Raw genomic sequence first — 19,940 nt, 5'->3', positions numbered from 1 at the left:
AATAGTAATGAAGTGATCTTGAATGCAATTGACTGAACTTGATAAAACTATGAAAACATTATTTCTGATCTAGATCTGATCTTACTTAGTAAATAGGCTAAAGTCATCAAGATCATGCATTAATACAGTTTTGGTATATATCAATACACCTCATAATTATATTGTATGAATGTTTGTTATCATGAAACATATCAGTACATGGTATAGTCATATTTAGCATGTAGCAATTTAAGAATTGGTTTAATTCCCCATAATTTGCTTTATGCATGTTTTTGTAGTATTTTGAAAACCAGTTTTATTCCTCATATCAGCATTATGCCTGTTTTGTTGTAGTGTTATGAAAATCTCTTGCAATCAAAAATAGGAGCGAATTCTTTCCAAAACAGTGTGTCTCTGTTACGTATCCTATTAAGAGAACCTTTACCTGCCTGTGTTTCAAACTGATGGTTCATTCCATCTGTGTAGCTATACGTGTAGTTGAGAAAGATGGATGGAGGAAAAGACCAGTTGATGAAGGTGCATATTTATAAGCATGTATCTTATATATGTCATTGTAGGTTGATAGAAAGGAACCTGTTGATCAGTCAGACACAAAAGTTTTGGTGAATATGGATAATGTGGATGAAATTAAAGTTGTTTTCATTCCAACACCAGATGCGACTAACATGGAAATAAAGTTGGAGATCTATGGTTGCTTTAGAGGTAAGTAGGCCAATATGGTTGTTAAGTTTTGCAATTGCTTTGTTAAATGTAAACTATTTGATTATTTATACAATGTTTAGACCTGGATTTGATCTATATCAGCATTCAGGTAGACAGATCATTAGTTGAAATTGGGGTTCATTTTCTTTCCTGTGGGGACAGGAATTTTACATAAGAAAACTGGACAGACAATAAAGAAATGAGTTAATATATGTGAATGCATTGCACTTATGTTGGGATCATTTAAAAAGTTGACTTATGTTCAAACTTACCTGCAATTAAATAGCTAATTGGTTGGATTGACAAATGTCAGGAAACAAACTGCTGCAAACAAGATGACCGCAAAACGGCCACTTCTCATCAGTTCTTTTAAAAGACTTTTTGTTTCTGAATGCTATTTAAAAGCCCAAATGATTCAATCTTACCATAACATGTTTATCATTCATGAACAGTAAGTGGTTATTACTTTTGGTCATAGAAATTCTCCAACACACAGCCATCAATGTGTTATGTACATAGGTAAAATGAATTATAGTTTGCATCATTATTGCCTATTTGGATCCTAGAAATTGTATCTGAAACACAGTAGCACAAATGGGGAATAGCTTTGACCTGGCCTAAATACTGTTTACATACCCATGCCATTAAAGCAGAAGCTTTAAAATTGACTATTTCAGTTTAATCATTGATGATTGTATGTTAGATGCAGCAGTTTTAAAATAGTTTAAAAGTGTCATATACCTTTACTTGCAGTAAGTGGCATAATAGAAGAAATAGTTTGTATATATAGCTCACCTGGTCAAAAGAACAAGTGAGCTTATTTTGAGCTTTGAACGCATCTTGCATCATTCGTCTTTCATTATATTTTCCACTCTGGAGTTAATATTTCTAATTTGATTTGGGTCAACTTCAAATATGGAAGTATATCATCTGAAATCTCTAACATTTGTTGAAATGGACAAGATTCTTGATTATTATTGAGGTTACTTTGCATCTGATTGGCTGACAGTGCTCCCACTCTGGAGGTCATGAATCTGACCTGACTTGGATCAAACTTTGAATATGTGCTTATATCACCCAAATCTTGGAGACATTCAGAATGAACAAGAGCTATGCATATTTAATGAGGTTACTTTGCATCTGATTGGCTACCATTGATACTGCTCTGGAGGCCCTATGATGGATCCAGTTTAAGTTCATTAATGTTTGAGATATACTCATAAAAATCAGGTGATCTTGCTTAAGATTTGCTGAACTCTGGAGGCTATATATAATACAAGTTTATTCCATTTAGAATACATTTATATACTTATATCATCAAATTAATGAGGTGGTCATACATATGATTGGTTGAGTCTGTTGCCTTTCTAGAGATTATTTTGCTGTTATTTTGTTATGACTTGGTAAATAACAGTAAATTGTCAAGATCTTGGATGAGTAGAATTATAAACAAAATTGATGATTCTGCATCTAATTGGTTGAGTTCGTCAGCACTTTTGCAGCTCTATTTCTGATAAGTTAGCTAAGTTGGTAAAAAGGTTTATATAAATAGATAAAACATGTCCATGAGCTGTGTATGTTAATGAAGTCATCTTGCATATCATTGGTTGAGTTTCTTACTATTTGAGAGTTTGTATTTATAACCTGATTTTAATAAAACTTGGTAAATAAGTTTATATGTTGAAATAATTTTTATCACAAGTTATACCTATCTTTATTAACAAGGTGATCTTGCAACTGATTGGCTTCTTATTGTTTTTTTACCTCATTAGAGACAATAGTAAATTAGCAAGCTTAGTAAATTGGTCAACTGTTAACCCGTTACCTCATGTAAGCTCCTTTGCATTCCCTCTGCTCATTCTCGTGAACGTTATATTGGATGTCACTGCATTATCTGCATGTAAGCCTGTTTGGATGACTGCTGTAAACATTTGCTATTTTGAGCTGGTTCTGCAGTGCCATCTTTTAAGAAAATGCCTTATTAGATACTAAAGGCATTGAAGATAATGACCATTACATCACATCATGTGGTGGTTTTTAAGATCCCATCATAATCAGCTATTTAAAGGAACTGCAGATACCCCACTCACCAAAATAGAGACCATCAATTTTGTTCAGTACTTTTTTTTAGTTTGGATTATTGGAATTTAAACTAAGAAAGTTTCAGTAAGTCAATTATAGGCTCTGATGTTAATTTAGGCAACACTGATGTTTGATAATTTATCTAATTCAAATGATTTAGGGAATCATGCCTATGTGTGTCGACTCATGCAGGTATCATGTGTTCTATTTATAGCATACTGCACTGTGTGACTTTGTTACATGTATAACAACTGCTTACACAGCAACGTACTCTATGAAGGCTGTTGTTGTTGTAGGGTTTAATGCCATTTTTCAGCACAAGATAGGCTATACAATGCAGCCAGTATAAATGGTGGAGGTCGAAACTGGTAAAACCCCAGAAAGAACCATCAATCCACAACAAGGTACTGGCAGGCTTTCTCACATACCCACATTGACCAAGCCCAAGAATTGAACCCACACGGAGGTGAGATGGCAGTGGTCGGTAATGGTGAGCACTTTAGACCGCTTGGCTACTCGGGGCCCTGTCTCTGAAGGTAATGGCTTAAATTATGTAAGCCAGGTGAGCAATATCATTCCCACATGGGCTTTGTGTTTTATGTAAAAAGTACATTTAAATTCTAGTCGTTATGTACAGCATAGGCTTGGCAGTACTCACTGACATAGGAACTATTCATTGCTACGTTATGCATTCACTTAGGATATATATTAGTCTCATATACAAAGTAATTACATTTAGCATATGCTAAGAAATGAAAAATTAGTATAGAAATAAAGACACAATATCTAAGATAATAATTTTCTTTCCTTTGTCTTCTTCATTGGTGAATGGAAACTGACAAATGTATAGGATACAAAAGATATGGATATCTTGATCAAAACACAAAACCTAATCATCGCTGCTGCTACTGTTTCTATTTGCCACCATTGGTATTACAAAATCTAGTTTGTGTCATTTTGATTTAAACCCAGATTATATTGGTTAGGGTGGGATGCTCTGTGTGCTTTTTGTGATGGTTTTGGCATTTTCCAAGGTTATATCATGTTATGACAAGTAGAATATAGTATCTTGCCTAAAGAATGCCATGGTAACCATGGCAAGTATAATAAAGTACATTGCCTAAAGACAAGCCATGATTGCAAAGGCAAATATAATAAAGTACCTTGCCTAAAGACATACCATGGTAGCCGAGGCAAATATAATAAAGTACCTTGCCTAAAGACAAGTCATGGTGGCAAAGGCAAGTATAATAAAGTGCTTTACCTAAGGACATGCCATGGAAACTATAGTAAGAAAAATAAAGTGTCTTGCCTAAGGACACACTATGGTTGTAAAGGCAAGAAGAATAAAGTGCCTTGCCTAAGGACACACCATGGATGTCGAGGCAAGAAGAATAAAGTGCCTTGCCTAAGTACACACCATGGTTGTCCAGGCAAGAAGAATAAAGTGTCTTGCTTAAGGACACACCATGGTTGTCAAGGCAAGAAGAATAAAGTGCCTTGCCTAAGGACACACCATGGTTGTCCAGGCAAGAAGAATAAAGTGTCTTGCTTAAGTACACACCATGGATGTCAAGGCAAGAAGAATAAAGTGCCTTGCCTAAGTACACACCATGGCTGTCCAGGCAAGAAGAATAAAATGTCTTGCTTAAGGACACACCATGGTTGTCAAGGCAAGAAGAATAAAGTGCCTTGCCTAAGGACACACCATGGTTGTCCAGGGAAGAAGAATAAAGTGTCTTGCTTAAGGACACACCATGGTTGTCAAGGCTGTTAGAATAAATGTCCTTGCCTAAGTGTATTGCCTAAAAACATGTTATGGTAGTCAAGGCAAGAAGAATAAAGTACTTTGCCGTATGACACCACTGTAGCCAGTGCAGGCTGATTACATGGTTGGAATAAAACCAGCAATTTTCAGGTTATGACTATAATGCCTAAACAATTAAACCAATTTGTGTTTCTAGTGTAGTATTGATAAACTAGCTGTGATCTGATTTTTTAAAAAGTTAGTGTCACTTATATGGTTGATATGGTGAATAATACAGCCCAGACCCTTTCAGCAAACAAAGGATTCAACAAGTACAGCATGCCAGATATAGACCAAACACTTGGGGTAGCTAACGCTGTTGACACAGGTAGAGTATCCATACATAGACAATGCTATATCTGTTACAACATCGATAGTTGCCCTGAGCAGTGCTGAAATATGCCCACTTGGACGACAAGCAGAAAAAATAGACTAGAGGGATATAAGCTGGAAACAGATGAAATGGATAATGGGATGTAACAGAAAGACGCAGGATGTGAAGGATAAATGCAAGATGTTTTTAAATTTTTGCTTAGGTGCAGATAGATGGATGGAAAAAAAAAACTTCATGCACTTGTTTGACTGTGCATCTCTATGTTTGCCTGTTGTAAAAGAAGGTGGACAGCTGTTAAACTTTCAGATCAGTCTTCTGTTTAGTTCAAAATGAAATGGATATCACTGGAATATTGAACCATATGCAGTGTGTATGGATGCATTGTAGTGCTGACGGTTGTGAACAGAATGATTTATTATGTATGCATCATACTATGACAGAATTGAATAACATTTTGTTATATGAGCATTGTACTACTGACCACTATAACAGTGTCTATTTATTTTTTTAAAAAACAGACAACCTGCTAATTATGACTTCCTGCAGTATCTACAGATAGAGGTTTGAAATTTAATAAAGTAGTGTTCACACTCAAACATGGATCAGTTTTGAACAAACTAAATGTTATATGTTTGTGTCTGTATCCCATAAAATTATGTACATAATTTCAATATTTAAATTTTTTAAAAATGTTTTTAAAGTCGCAAGAATATTGAGGTTATCCAGAATTATCCTCACCACCTGAATGAAACAAAATGTATTAATGGATTGTCTTCTTTAAGGTTTATTAAATAAATTATCAAATAATATGACAGAGTTTTTAGAACAATATAAGAGATACAAATTTAAATAATTATGACACAATAGACCTTAAATGATTGTTTTAAAGTTTACTTATTCATGTACAAGTGAACATCATATGTTTTTGCACATTCATGTACATTTTATAGTCACTGCTTACACCTGCTACAGGAAGTAGCAACTTTTTTCATACTCACTGGTTTATCGGCATCTGGATATTTGTTTGCCTTGTCAAATATATGTATATATAATTTAATGTATGATTAACCAGATAATAGCATTTCACAAGAGATAAGGAGGGAGAGAGAAAAGTTACAAAATTGTTCGGTAATTACACAACTTTTGCAATGATGATTTTTTAAACCTATATGCTGTATCAAAAAAGTATAGAATTATAACTCTTTGTAGTAAGGATATCTTTTGACTTCTGTTTTGCCTGTTTATGTCTTTCAAGCGCCTGTAACTACTACACTCACAACAGGCTCCATTCCAACAACGACAACGACCAAAATTAGTACCAGTACAGAGTACAGTAAGTAGAAATGAACATATTGAAGTCTAATTTCTATGCAAGGTTAATATTTCTTCAGTCTAGTCACAATTGTAGCATTGAACAAGGTTAATCTCCCTTTTTAACTTGTGCTGTCATGATTATTGCCAACCCTTATTACATTGTTTCACTTACAGCTAGATCTAGTGTATGATACATTTTGGTGACTGCAACTAATCTTGTGCTTTTAGTGTCAAATTTAGTGCATGTAATAGTCATCTGAAAAAATTTGCATGTTCACTGATAATTTTACTGTCACTATTATTAGTTATGCTCCTTTTTAACTATAGATTCACCTAAAACATTGCATAAGGGCAGAATGTCAGAGAAAGTGGTATATATGGAGATGCCATTGATTCAAAGTTTTGCAGAAGTACTGATTTTTTTGTGATGCTATTAATTCCTTTTTTGTACGAAGTGCAATTTACTTCATATGATATCCTTTACACATTTTTCATATAACACAAATGTTGTCAGGGTAGGGAATAATGACGAATCAATCGACATGTTACAGTAATGTTTGTATGTGGAACACAGAATATGTGAGAGAAAGAAAATGTATGTCTTGCTTCTATTCATGCTACACATATTAGACTTATCTTCCAGATGGACCGTTTTTAGTCAAAGTTTTCACAAAATTATTATGTTTTCATCTGTCGAAACATCCATTACTACCACTTTTTCATTTTCGAGCCAAAAAATGAAAACCCTGTCTCATATCTCAGTGAAACTTGGCTACAAGCATATATATATTTATTTTTTTGTCAGTTAATCCATCAATCACATTTGTCCACAGAGCAATAATTGTGATGTCTATCAATTGAATGTTTATATGAGAAATATGAACTACTACATATGAAATCTTTGATAAATCCTTTCGTCTCCTAACCAAGGCATTGGTATCGAAAAGGAATTGTGATGCATTCAGCAATATTTTTTATTACAGTACATGAAGTATAGCTTAGAAAGAGTAATGAGAGGGACATAGTGTTCTTCCTGGTCCTCTTTGTAATTCTTCAGCTATGCTTGTCATCAGTTGCGTTACTTGCTTCTGATTTGATAAAGAAAATAGCATAAAAGATGGATATGTTTCTTTTCAGGAACAACAACAGAAATGTATACAACTACTACGACACCATCAACAACTACTTACATACAGACAACCACAGTAGCACCAACCACTACTTCAGCCACAACAACAGTTGTTCCAACTACCACTACACCAGTACCAACAACTACAACAGCACCAACAACAACTATTACAACTAAGACTACAAAAGTGTCAACAACTACTGCAGCACCAACGACTACCACAATGCCAACAACTACCACTGCAGGAATGACAACATCTGCACCAACAACCACATTAGCACCAACCACTACTACAGCCACAACTACTGTTGCTCCAACTACCACTACACCAGTGGAAACAACTACCACAGCACCAACAACATCGGCACCATCTACAGCTACACAAGTGCCAACAACTACTTCAGCATCAACTACCACAATACCAACAACTACCACAGCAGCAACAACATCTGCCCCAACTACGACTACACCCATACAAACAACTACTTTAGCACCAACAACTACCACAAAAGCAACAACTACCACAATGGTAACGACAACTGTTGTACCCACAACAACTACATATGTACCAACAACAACACTCCAACCAACCACAACTGGAGTAACAACAACGGTTGCTCCAACTACCACCACACCAGTACCAACAACTACCACAGCACCAGCAACAACAACTGTCCCAACTACGACTACAAAAATGCCAACAACTACTGCAGCACCAACGACTACCACAATGCCAACAACTACCACTGCAGGAACGACAACATCTGCACCAACAACAACCACATTATCACCAACCACTACTGCAGCAACAACAACAGTTGTTCCAACTACCACTACACCAGTGCAAACAACTACTACAGCTCCACCAACTACTACAGGTACTCTTTTCTCTAAATGTCACAGTTACTATAATTAATTTAGGAATGTATATGTGTTGTTTTTGCTGCAGCCAATATGTGTGCTTAGCATTATAGGAATCCTCTTAATTCCATCTGTCCATCCATCCCACCATCTATTCACCTGGTACAGTACCTTATTGATCAAACTGTATTTTGTGGATTGTGATGAAACTTTGTAAATATTTTTGGTCTTGATCTGAAGACTTATATATTGACAAATTATTATGCTCATGTAATTGTGCAAGAGTTTTTTACAAGCTTGTCTGCATCCTGTCTTTTTGAATTTTGTATTTGCATATTTTAAGACATAAGTCAGTTGATTGCCATGTAATTTAGGATCTGTTATGACCATCATCATCAGATAAACATAGCACCACATCACTGTTCCCCCTATTAGTTTTCCCTTGAAACGAAGAACTAAATCTCACCGACATTGGCAGTATATGGTATTGCTTTTGCATTATTAGTTCAATATAATAAATTATGTTATACAACTGCAGTGCCTGACATGCCAGATTCCAATGCTTTTGGATGCATATGCCCATACACCAGACATTGAGCCCTGGATTGTAATGCAAAATCCATCACATCTTTGATGCATCTTCTTGTTATGAGTACATAATGATATAAAGATAGTTGAAACACTGTTGGAAAACTTGATTGTCATTGAAAGTAGTGGGTATTTGATTTCTGATTCCTTCCCATGCACCCCATTATTATGATTCAATTATAATAAACATCTTCCAGATAGTTACCAAAGGGGCAACATGACAAAAGTGACTGAAGTTGCACCGATTTATTCAGGAGAGCAAGGATGATATATATAGGCTTGTGGACAAACACATGACAGTTGTCATAATAACCCTGAAATGTATCAACAAATATGGTGATAATTATGCAGTTTGTAATTGATGAAATGGAATTTGAATGCTTTTGTTGAGTTGGGGGTGAAGAATAGTTCTAAATATTTCACAATTGGCATTAGCTGTCCTGATAAAGGAAGTGGTCGATAAGTAATCAGACCCTTTTTCAACTTAAAGGTCCAATTTTGATTGTGCATGATTCCCAAAAATTAGTTTATAATTGTTTAAGCCATTTGTAGATGAAAACATGCCTTAGTGTTTCATTCTTTGTTATACAGTCACTGGGCCAGGCACCACTACAACTGGGACAACTGGAGTACCTCCAACAACAACTTCACCTGGAACATCTACAAACACGACACCAACACCAGGTACTAGGTCTACTAAAATTGCATGGAATTAGTTTGTTTATTCCTATAAATTTATCATTCTTATACAGGATATCATTCTCAAATAGTCCTTCAAACTTTAATTTAGATGGTTCAGGTATTATTCTGCTGTGATATGATTCTTCCATGAGGGTTCAAAACATATGAAATTGTAGCAAGAATGGTGATAATTCTGCATACTGACTTTGCACAGCAGGTTAACACGAGATGTTGTATAATTAAATTATGTGCTCTGGGAACATTACATGAATGTAGAACTTACTCATGTAATGGATGCATAGAGGCCATTGCTGTTGGCTCTCAAAACTGTCAAGGTATTTTGTTTGTGACTTATCAATTTGTAGAATGCCTACACTACATAGAAACCCCATTGATAATGCCATGCCAATCAAAGTAGTGATGCTTGGTCTCCAATACTGTTTTTGTCTCCCAAATAGTGAAGTTCGTCAGAGATAAAGAAATAGGTTCTATCTATCTAGCAGTCTATCTGTCTCTCAAACAATCTTTCCTTCATATTTGACAAGGTATAATTCCAGAAACTATTAGATATACATGTAGTTTGTTGATTCTATTTATGCACATTTCACCAGCTTCAATATATTGTCTGTAGTATACCTGCCCAGGATTCCATCCATGATCTTCATGTTTCCAGTTCTAGGTCAAAACATGAAAAGTGCCTTGTTATCAGATTGAAACTATATATATTTGATTGGTATTAGAGATACATCTTTGACTATTGAGCTTAATTTAAAGTTCAAATATGCTTTATGATTTTGTCTGTTAATCTATTATTCACACTTGTTTCCAGAGCAATATTTGTGATGTCTATCAATTGAATGTTTATCAGGAAAATATAACTACTACATATGCAATCTTTGATCCTTATGTCTACTAATCAAGACATTTGCATGGTGATGTAATTATGATGAATGCATCATCATGTTTGTTTAGTAAGCATATAGTATAGCACATAAATGGTATAGAAAGGGAATGTGTTCTTCCTTGTCTTCCTTGTAAACTTAAGCTTTGCTTGTTATAAGTTGTTTTACTTGTTTCTCATTTGATGGAAGACAAAAGTTTAAAAGATGGATATGTTTGTTTTCAGGAACGACAACAGAAATGTATACACCCACATCATCACCACCAACAACTACATACATACAGACAACCACCGTAGCACCAACCACCACCACAGCACCAACTACCACAATACCAACAACTACCACAGCAGCAACGACAACATCTGCCCCAACTACAACTACACCCATACAAACAACTACTTTAGCACCAACAACTTCCACAAAAGCAACGACTACCACAGGTGTAACGACAACTGTTGCACCCACAACAACAACATCTGTACCAACAACAACATTCCAACCAACCACTACTGGAGTAACAACAACGGTTGCTCCAACTACCACTACACCAGTGCCAACAACTACTTTGGCACCAACGAGTACCACAGCACCACCAACAACAACTGTCCCAACTACGACTACAAAAGTGCCCACAACTACTGCAGCACCAACGACTACTACAATACCAACAACTACCACTGCAGGAACGACAACATCTGCACCAACAACAACTACATTCATACATACAACAACAGTAGCACCAACCACAACTGCAGCAACAACAACAGTTGTTCCAACTACCACTACACCAGTGCAAACAACTACTACAGCTCCTCCAACAACTACAGGTACTCTTTTCTCTAAATGTCACAGTTACTATAATTAATTTAGGAATGTATATGTGTTGTTTTTACTGCAGCCAATATGTGTGCTTAGCATTATAGGAATCCTCTTAATTCCATCTGTCCATCCATCCCACCATCTATTCACCTGGTACAGTACCTCATTGATGAAACTGTATTTTGTGGATTGTGATGAAACTTTGTAAATATTTTTGGTCTTGATCTGAAGACTTATATATTGACAAATTATTATGCTCATGTAATTGTGCAAGAGTTTTGTACAAGCTTGTCTGCATCCTGTCTTTTTGAATTTTGTATTTGCATATTTTGAGACATAAGTCAGTTGATTGCCATGTAATTTAGGATCTGTTATGACCATCATCATCAGATAAACATAGCATCACATCACTGTTCCCCCTATTAGTTTTCCCTTGAAACGAAGAACTAAATCTCACCGACATTGGCAGTATATGGTATTGCTTTTGCATTATTAGTTCAATATAATAAATTATGTTATACAACTGCAGTGCCTGACATGCCAGATTCCAATGCTTTTGGATGCATATGCCCATACACCAGACATTGAGCCCAGGATTGTAATGCAAAATCCATCACATCTTTGATGCATCTTCTTGTTATGAGTACATAATGATATAAAGATAGTTGAAACACTGTTGGAAAACTTGATTGTCATTGAAAGTAGTGGGTATTTGATTTCTGATTCCTTCCCATGCACCCCATTATTGTGATTCAATTATAATAAACATCTTCCAGATAGTTACCAAAGGGGCAACATGACAAAAGTGACTGAAGTTGCACCCATTTATTCAGGAGAGCAAGGATGATATATATAGGCTTGTGGACAAACACATGACAGTTATCATAATAACCCTGAAATGTATCAACAAATATGGTGATAATTATGCAGTTTGTAATTGATGAAATGGAATTTGAATGCTTTTGTTGAGTTGGGGGTGAAGAATAGTTCTAAATATTTCACAATTGGCATTAGCTGTCCTGATAAAGGAAGTGGTCGATAAGTAATCAGACCCTTTTTCAACTTGAAGGTCCAATTTTGATTGTGCATGATTCCCAAAAATTAGTTTATAATTGTTTAAGCCATTTGTAGATGAAAACATGCCTTAGTGTTTCATTCTTTGTTATACAGTCACTGGGCCAGGCACCACTACAACTGGGACAACTGGAGTACCTCCAACAACAACTTCACCTGGAACATCTACAAACACGACACCAACACCAGGTACTAGGTCTACTAAAATTGCATGGAATTAGTTTTTTTATTCCTATAACTTTATCATTCTTATACAGGATATCATTCTGAAATAGTCCTTCAAACTTTAATTTAGATGGTTCAGGTATTATTCTGCTGTGATATGATTCTTCCATGAAGGTTCAAAACATATGAAATTGTAGCAAGAATGGTGATAATTCTGCATACTGACTTTGCACAGCAGGTTAACACGAGATGTTGTATAATTAAATTATGTGCTCTGGGAACATTACATGAATGTAGAACTTACTCATGTAATGGATGCATAGAGGCCATTGCTGTTGGCTCTCAAAACTGTCAAGGTATTTGTTTGTGACTTATCAATTTGTAGAATGCCTACACTACATAGAATCCCCATTGATAATGCCATGCCAATCAAAGTAGTGATGCTTGGTCTCCAATACTGTTTTTGTCTCCCAAATAGTGAAGTTCGTCAGAGATAAAGAAATAGGTTATATCTATCCAGCAGTCTATCTGTCTCTCAAACAATCTTTCCTTCATATTTGACAAGGTATAATTCCAGAAACTATTAGATATACATGTAGTTTGTTGATCCTATTTATGCACATTTCACCAGCTTCAATATATTGTCTGTAGTTTACCTGCCCAGGATTCCATCCATGATCTTCATGTTTCCAGTTCTAGGTCAAAACATGAAAAGTGCCTTGTTATCAGATTGAAACTATATATATTTGATTGGTATTAGAGATACATCTTTGACTGTTGAGCTTAATTTAAAGTTCAAATATGCTTTATGATTTTGTCTGTTAATCTATTATTCACACTTGTTTCCAGAGCAATATTTGTGATGTCTATCAATTGAATGTTTATCAGGAAAATATAACTACTACATATGCAATCTTTGATCCTTTTGTCTACTAATCAAGACATTCGCATGGTGATGTAATTATGATGAATGCATCATCATGTTTGTTTAGTAAGCATATAGTATAGCACATAAATGGTATAGAAAGGGAATGTGTTCTTCCTTGTCTTCCTTGTAAACTTAAGCTTTGCTTGTTATAAGTTGTTTTATTTGTTTCTCATTTGATGGAAGACAAAAGTTTAAAAGATGGATATGTTTGTTTTCAGGAACGACAACAGAAATGTATACACCCACATCATCACCACCAACAACTACATACATACAGACAACCACCGTAGCACCAACCACCACCACAGCACCAACTACCACAGTACCTACAACTACTACAGCAGCAACAACAACATCTGCCCCGACTACGACTACACCCATACAAACAACTACTTTACCACCAACAACTACCACAAAAGCAACGACTACCACAGGTGTAACGACAACTGTTGCACCCACAACAACTACATATGTACCAACAACAAGATTCCAACCAACCACTACAGGAGTAACAACAACAGTTGCTCCAACTACGAGTACACTAGTGCCAACAACTACTCCTGCACCAACTAGTACCACAGCACCACCAACAACAACTGCCCCAACCACGACTACAAAAGTGTCAACAACTACTGAAGCACCAACAACTACCATAATACCACCAACTACCACTGCAGGAACAACAACATCTGCACCAACAACCACCACATTAGCACCAACCACTACTGCAGCCACAACTACAGTTGCTCCAACTACCACTTCACCAGTGGAAACAACTACCACAGCACCAACAACATCTGCACCATCTACAACTACACAAGTGCCAACAACTACTTCAGCATCAACTACCACAATACCAACAACTACCACAGCAGCAACGACAACATCTGCCCCAACTACAACTACACCCATACAAACAACTACTTTAGCACCAACAACTTCCACAAAAGCAACGACTACCACAGGTGTAACGACAACTGTTGCACCCACAACAACAACATCTGTACCAACAACAACATTCCAACCAACCACTACTGGAGTAACAACAACAGTTGCTCCAACTACCACTACACCAGTGCCAACAACTACTTCGGCACCAACGAGTACAACAGCACCACCAACAACAACTGTCCCAACTACGACTACAAAAGTGCCCACAACTACTGCAGCACCAACGACTACCACAATACCAACAACAACCACTGCAGGAACGACAACATCTGCACCAACAACAACTACATTCATACATACAACAACAGTAGCACCAACCACAACTGCAGCAACAACAACAGTTGTTCCAACTACCACTACACCAGTGCAAACAACTACTACAGCTCCTCCAACAACTACAGGTACTCTTTTCTCTAAATGTCACAGTTACTATAATTAATTTAGGAATGTATATGTGTTGTTTTTACTGCAGCCAATATGTGTGCTTAGCATTATAGGAATCCTCTTAATTCCATCTGTCCATCCATCCCACCATCTATTCACCTGGTACAGTACCTCATTGATGAAACTGTATTTTGTGGATTGTGATGAAACTTTGTAAATATTTTTGGTCTTGATCTGAAGACTTATATATTGACAAATTATTATGCTCATGTAATTGTGCAAGAGTTTTGTACAAGCTTGTCTGCATCCTGTCTTTTTGAATTTTGTATTTACATATTTTAAGACATAAGTCAGTTGATTGCCATGTAATTTAGGATCTGTTATGACCATCATCATCAGATAAACATAGCATCACATCACTGTTCCCCCTATTAGTTTTCCCTTGAAACGAAGAACTAAATCTCACCGACATTGGCAGTATATGGTATTGCTTTTGCATTATTAGTTCAATATAATAAATTATGTTATACAACTGCAGTGCCTGACATGCCAGATTCCAATGCTTTTGGATGCATATGCCCATACACCAGACATTGAGCCCAGGATTGTAATGCAAAATCCATCACATCTTTGATGCATCTTCTTGTTATGAGTACATAATGATATAAAGATAGTTGAAACACTGTTGGAAAACTTGATTGTCATTGAAAGTAGTGGGTATTTGATTTCTGATTCCTTCCCATGCACCCCATTATTGTGATTCAATTATAATAAACATCTTCCAGATAGTTACCAAAGGGGCAACATGACAAAAGTGACTGAAGTTGCACCCATTTATTCAGGAGAGCAAGGATAATATATATAGGCTTGTGGACAAACACATGACAGTTGTCATAATAACCCTGAAATGTATCAACAAATATGGTGATAATTATGCAGTTTGTAATTGATGAAATGGAATTTGAATGCTTTTGTTGAGTTGGGGGTGAAGAATAGTTCTAAATATTTCACAATTGGCATTAGCTGTCCTGATAAAGGAAGTGGTCGATAAGTAATCAGACCCTTTTTCAACTTGAAGGTCCAATTTTGATTGTGCATGATTCCCAAAAATTAGTTTATAATTGTTTAAGCCATTTGTAGATGAAAACATGCCTTAGTGTTTCATTCTTTGTTATACAGTCACTGGGCCAGGCACCACTACAACTGGGACAACTGGAGTACCTCCAACAACAACTTCACCTGGAACATCTACAAACACGACACCAACACCAGGTACTAGGTCTACTAAAATTGCATGGAATTAGTTTTTTTATTCCTATAACTTTATCATTCTTATACAGGATATCATTCTGAAATAGTCCTTCAAACTTTAATTTAGATGGTTCAGGTATTATTCTGCTGTGATATGATTCTTCCATGAAGGTTCAAAACATATGAAATTGTAGCAAGAATGGTGATAATTCTGCATACTGACTTTGCACAGCAGGTTAACACGAGATGTTGTATAATTAAATTATGTGCTCTGGGAACATTACATGAATGTAGAACTTACTCATGTAATGGATGCATAGAGGCCATTGCTGTTGGCTCTCAAAACTGTCAAGGTATTTGTTTGTGACTTATCAATTTGTAGAATGCCTACACTACATAGAATCCCCATTGATAATGCCATGCCAATCAAAGTAGTGATGCTTGGTCTCCAATACTGTTTTTGTCTCCCAAATAGTGAAGTTCGTCAGAGATAAAGAAATAGGTTATATCTATCCAGCAGTCTATCTGTCTCTCAAACAATCTTTCCTTCATATTTGACAAGGTATAATTCCAGAAACTATTAGATATACATGTAGTTTGTTGATCCTATTTATGCACATTTCACCAGCTTCAATATATTGTCTGTAGTTTACCTGCCCAGGATTCCATCCATGATCTTCATGTTTCCAGTTCTAGGTCAAAACATGAAAAGTGCCTTGTTATCAGATTGAAACTATATATATTTGATTGGTATTAGAGATACATCTTTGACTATTGAGCTTAATTTAAAGTTCAAATATGCTTTATGATTTTGTCTGTTAATCTATTATTCACACTTGTTTCCAGAGCAATATTTGTGATGTCTATCAATTGAATGTTTATCAGGAAAATATAACTACTACATATGCAATCTTTGATCCTTTTGTCTACTAATCAAGACATTCGCATGGTGATGTAATTATGATGAATGCATCATCATGTTTGTTTAGTAAGCATATAGTATAGCACATAAATGGTATAGAAAGGGAATGTGTTCTTCCTTGTCTTCCTTGTAAACTTAAGCTTTGCTTGTTATAAGTTGTTTTATTTGTTTCTCATTTGATGGAAGACAAAAGTTTAAAAGATGGATATGTTTGTTTTCAGGAACGACAACAGAAATGTATACACCCACATCATCACCACCAACAACTACATACATACAGACAACCACCGTAGCACCAACCACCACCACAGCACCAACTACCACAGTACCTACAACTACTACAGCAGCAACAACAACATCTGCCCCGACTACGACTACACCCATACAAACAACTACTTTACCACCAACAACTACCACAAAAGCAACGACTACCACAGGTGTAACGACAACTGTTGCACCCACAACAACTACATATGTACCAACAACAACATTCCAACCAACCACTACAGGAGTAACAACAACAGTTGCTCCAACTACGAGTACACTAGTGCCAACAACTACTCCTGCACCAACTAGTACCACAGCACCACCAACAACAACTGCCCCAACCACGACTACAAAAGTGTCAACAACTACTGAAGCACCAACAACTACCATAATACCACCAACTACCACTGCAGGAACAACAACATCTGCACCAACAACCACCACATTAGCACCAACCACTACTGCAGCCACAACTACAGTTGCTCCAACTACCACTTCACCAGTGGAAACAACTACCACAGCACCAACAACATCTGCACCATCTACAACTACACAAGTGCCAACAACTACTTCAGCATCAACTACCACAATACCAACAACTACCACAGCAGCAACGACAACATCTGCCCCAACTACAACTACACCCATACAAACAACTACTTTAGCACCAACAACTTCCACAAAAGCAACGACTACCACAGGTGTAACGACAACTGTTGCACCCACAACAACAACATCTGTACCAACAACAACATTCCAACCAACCACTACTGGAGTAACAACAACAGTTGCTCCAACTACCACTACACCAGTGCCAACAACTACTTCGGCACCAACGAGTACAACAGCACCACCAACAACAACTGTCCCAACTACGACTACAAAAGTGCCCACAACTACTGCAGCACCAACGACTACCACAATACCAACAACAACCACTGCAGGAACGACAACATCTGCACCAACAACAACTACATTCATACATACAACAACAGTAGCACCAACCACAACTGCAGCAACAACAACAGTTGTTCCAACTACCACTACACCAGTGCAAACAACTACTACAGCTCCTCCAACAACTACAGGTACTCTTTTCTCTAAATGTCACAGTTACTATAATTAATTTAGGAATGTATATGTGTTGTTTTTACTGCAGCCAATATGTGTGCTTAGCATTATAGGAATCCTCTTAATTCCATCTGTCCATCCATCCCACCATCTATTCACCTGGTACAGTACCTCATTGATGAAACTGTATTTTGTGGATTGTGATGAAACTTTGTAAATATTTTTGGTCTTGATCTGAAGACTTATATATTGACAAATTATTATGCTCATGTAATTGTGCAAGAGTTTTGTACAAGCTTGTCTGCATCCTGTCTTTTTGAATTTTGTATTTACATATTTTAAGACATAAGTCAGTTGATTGCCATGTAATTTAGGATCTGTTATGACCATCATCATCAGATAAACATAGCATCACATCACTGTTCCCCCTATTAGTTTTCCCTTGAAACGAAGAACTAAATCTCACCGACATTGGCAGTATATGGTATTGCTTTTGCATTATTAGTTCAATATAATAAATTATGTTATACAACTGCAGTGCCTGACATGCCAGATTCCAATGCTTTTGGATGCATATGCCCATACACCAGACATTGAGCCCAGGATTGTAATGCAAAATCCATCACATCTTTGATGCATCTTCTTGTTATGAGTACATAATGATATAAAGATAGTTGAAACACTGTTGGAAAACTTGATTGTCATTGAAAGTAGTGGGTATTTGATTTCTGATTCCTTCCCATGCACCCCATTATTGTGATTCAATTATAATAAACATCTTCCAGATAGTTACCAAAGGGGCAACATGACAAAAGTGACTGAAGTTGCACCCATTTATTCAGGAGAGCAAGGATAATATATATAGGCTTGTGGACAAACACATGACAGTTGTCATAATAACCCTGAAATGTATCAACAAATATGGTGATAATTATGCAGTTTGTAATTGATGAAATGGAATTTGAATGCTTTTGTTGAGTTGGGGGTGAAGAATACTTCTAAATATTTCACAATTGGCATTAGCTGTCCTGATAAAGGAAGTGGTCGATAAGTAATCAGACCCTTTTTCAACTTGAAGGTCCAATTTTGATTGTGCATGATTCCCAAAAATTAGTTTATAATTGTTTAAGCCATTTGTAGATGAAAACATGCCTTAGTCTTTCATTCTTTGTTATACAGTCACTGGGCCAGGCACCACTACAACTGGGACAACTGGAGTACCTCCAACAACAACTTCACCTGGAACATCTACAAACACGACACCAACACCAGGTATTAGCTCTACTAAAATTGCATGGAATTAGTTTTTTTATTCCTATAACTTTATCATTCTTATACAGGATATCATTCTGAAATAGTCCTTCAAACTTTAATTTAGATGGTTCAGGTATTATTCTGCTGTGATATGATTCTTCCATGAAGGTTCAAAACATATGAAATTGTAGCAAGAATGGTGATAATTCTGCATACTGACTTTGCACAGCAGGTTAACACGAGATGTTGTATAATTAAATTATGTGCTCTGGGAACATTACATGAATGTAGAACTTACTCATGTAATGGATGCATAGAGGCCATTGCTGTTGGCTCTCAAAACTGTCAAGGTATTTGTTTGTGACTTATCAATTTGTAGAATGCCTACACTACATAGAAACCCCATTGATAATGCCATGCCAATCAAAGTAGTGATGCTTGGTCTCCAATACTG

The 19,940-nt window shown here is 36.3% G+C and overlaps 3 protein-coding genes across 3 annotated transcripts in view; all 3 read left to right on the top strand.

The window, feature by feature from the left end:
- The window catches only part of LOC149776719 (uncharacterized), a 78,292-nt gene extending 66,958 nt beyond the window's left edge, over nt 1-11,334 (top strand). Inside the window, exons 45-49 of the mRNA XM_089941247.1 lie at nt 558-702; nt 6,181-6,258; nt 7,377-8,246; nt 9,409-9,501; nt 10,625-11,334. Of these exons, the coding sequence (XP_089797373.1) occupies nt 558-702; nt 6,181-6,258; nt 7,377-8,246; nt 9,409-9,501; nt 10,625-11,265 (1,827 nt within the window). The 3' untranslated portion in view covers nt 11,266-11,334. The remainder of the gene's footprint in view (nt 1-557; nt 703-6,180; nt 6,259-7,376; nt 8,247-9,408; nt 9,502-10,624) is intronic.
- A 2,244-nt stretch (nt 11,335-13,578) lies between these two features.
- Nucleotides 13,579-14,791, top strand: LOC149776718 (uncharacterized). Its single transcript, XM_089941245.1, has one exon. The coding sequence runs from the start codon at nt 13,619-13,621 to the stop codon at nt 14,774-14,776; it is 1,158 nt and encodes a 385-aa protein (XP_089797371.1). The 5' UTR covers nt 13,579-13,618; the 3' UTR covers nt 14,777-14,791.
- A 2,296-nt stretch (nt 14,792-17,087) lies between these two features.
- On the top strand, nt 17,088-18,302 carry LOC149776717 (uncharacterized). Its single transcript, XM_089941244.1, has one exon. It carries the CDS (start codon nt 17,130-17,132, stop codon nt 18,285-18,287), a length of 1,158 nt encoding a protein of 385 aa, XP_089797370.1. The 5' UTR covers nt 17,088-17,129; the 3' UTR covers nt 18,288-18,302.
- Nucleotides 18,303-19,940: the final 1,638 nt, after the last annotated feature.

This window comes from Sinohyriopsis cumingii, chromosome 18, assembly GCF_028554795.1.
Source record: "Sinohyriopsis cumingii isolate HCF-2022 chromosome 18, ASM2855479v2, whole genome shotgun sequence".
Classification (NCBI taxonomy): domain Eukaryota; kingdom Metazoa; phylum Mollusca; class Bivalvia; order Unionida; family Unionidae; genus Sinohyriopsis; species Sinohyriopsis cumingii.
This window is presented reverse-complemented; position numbering and strand designations above follow the sequence as displayed.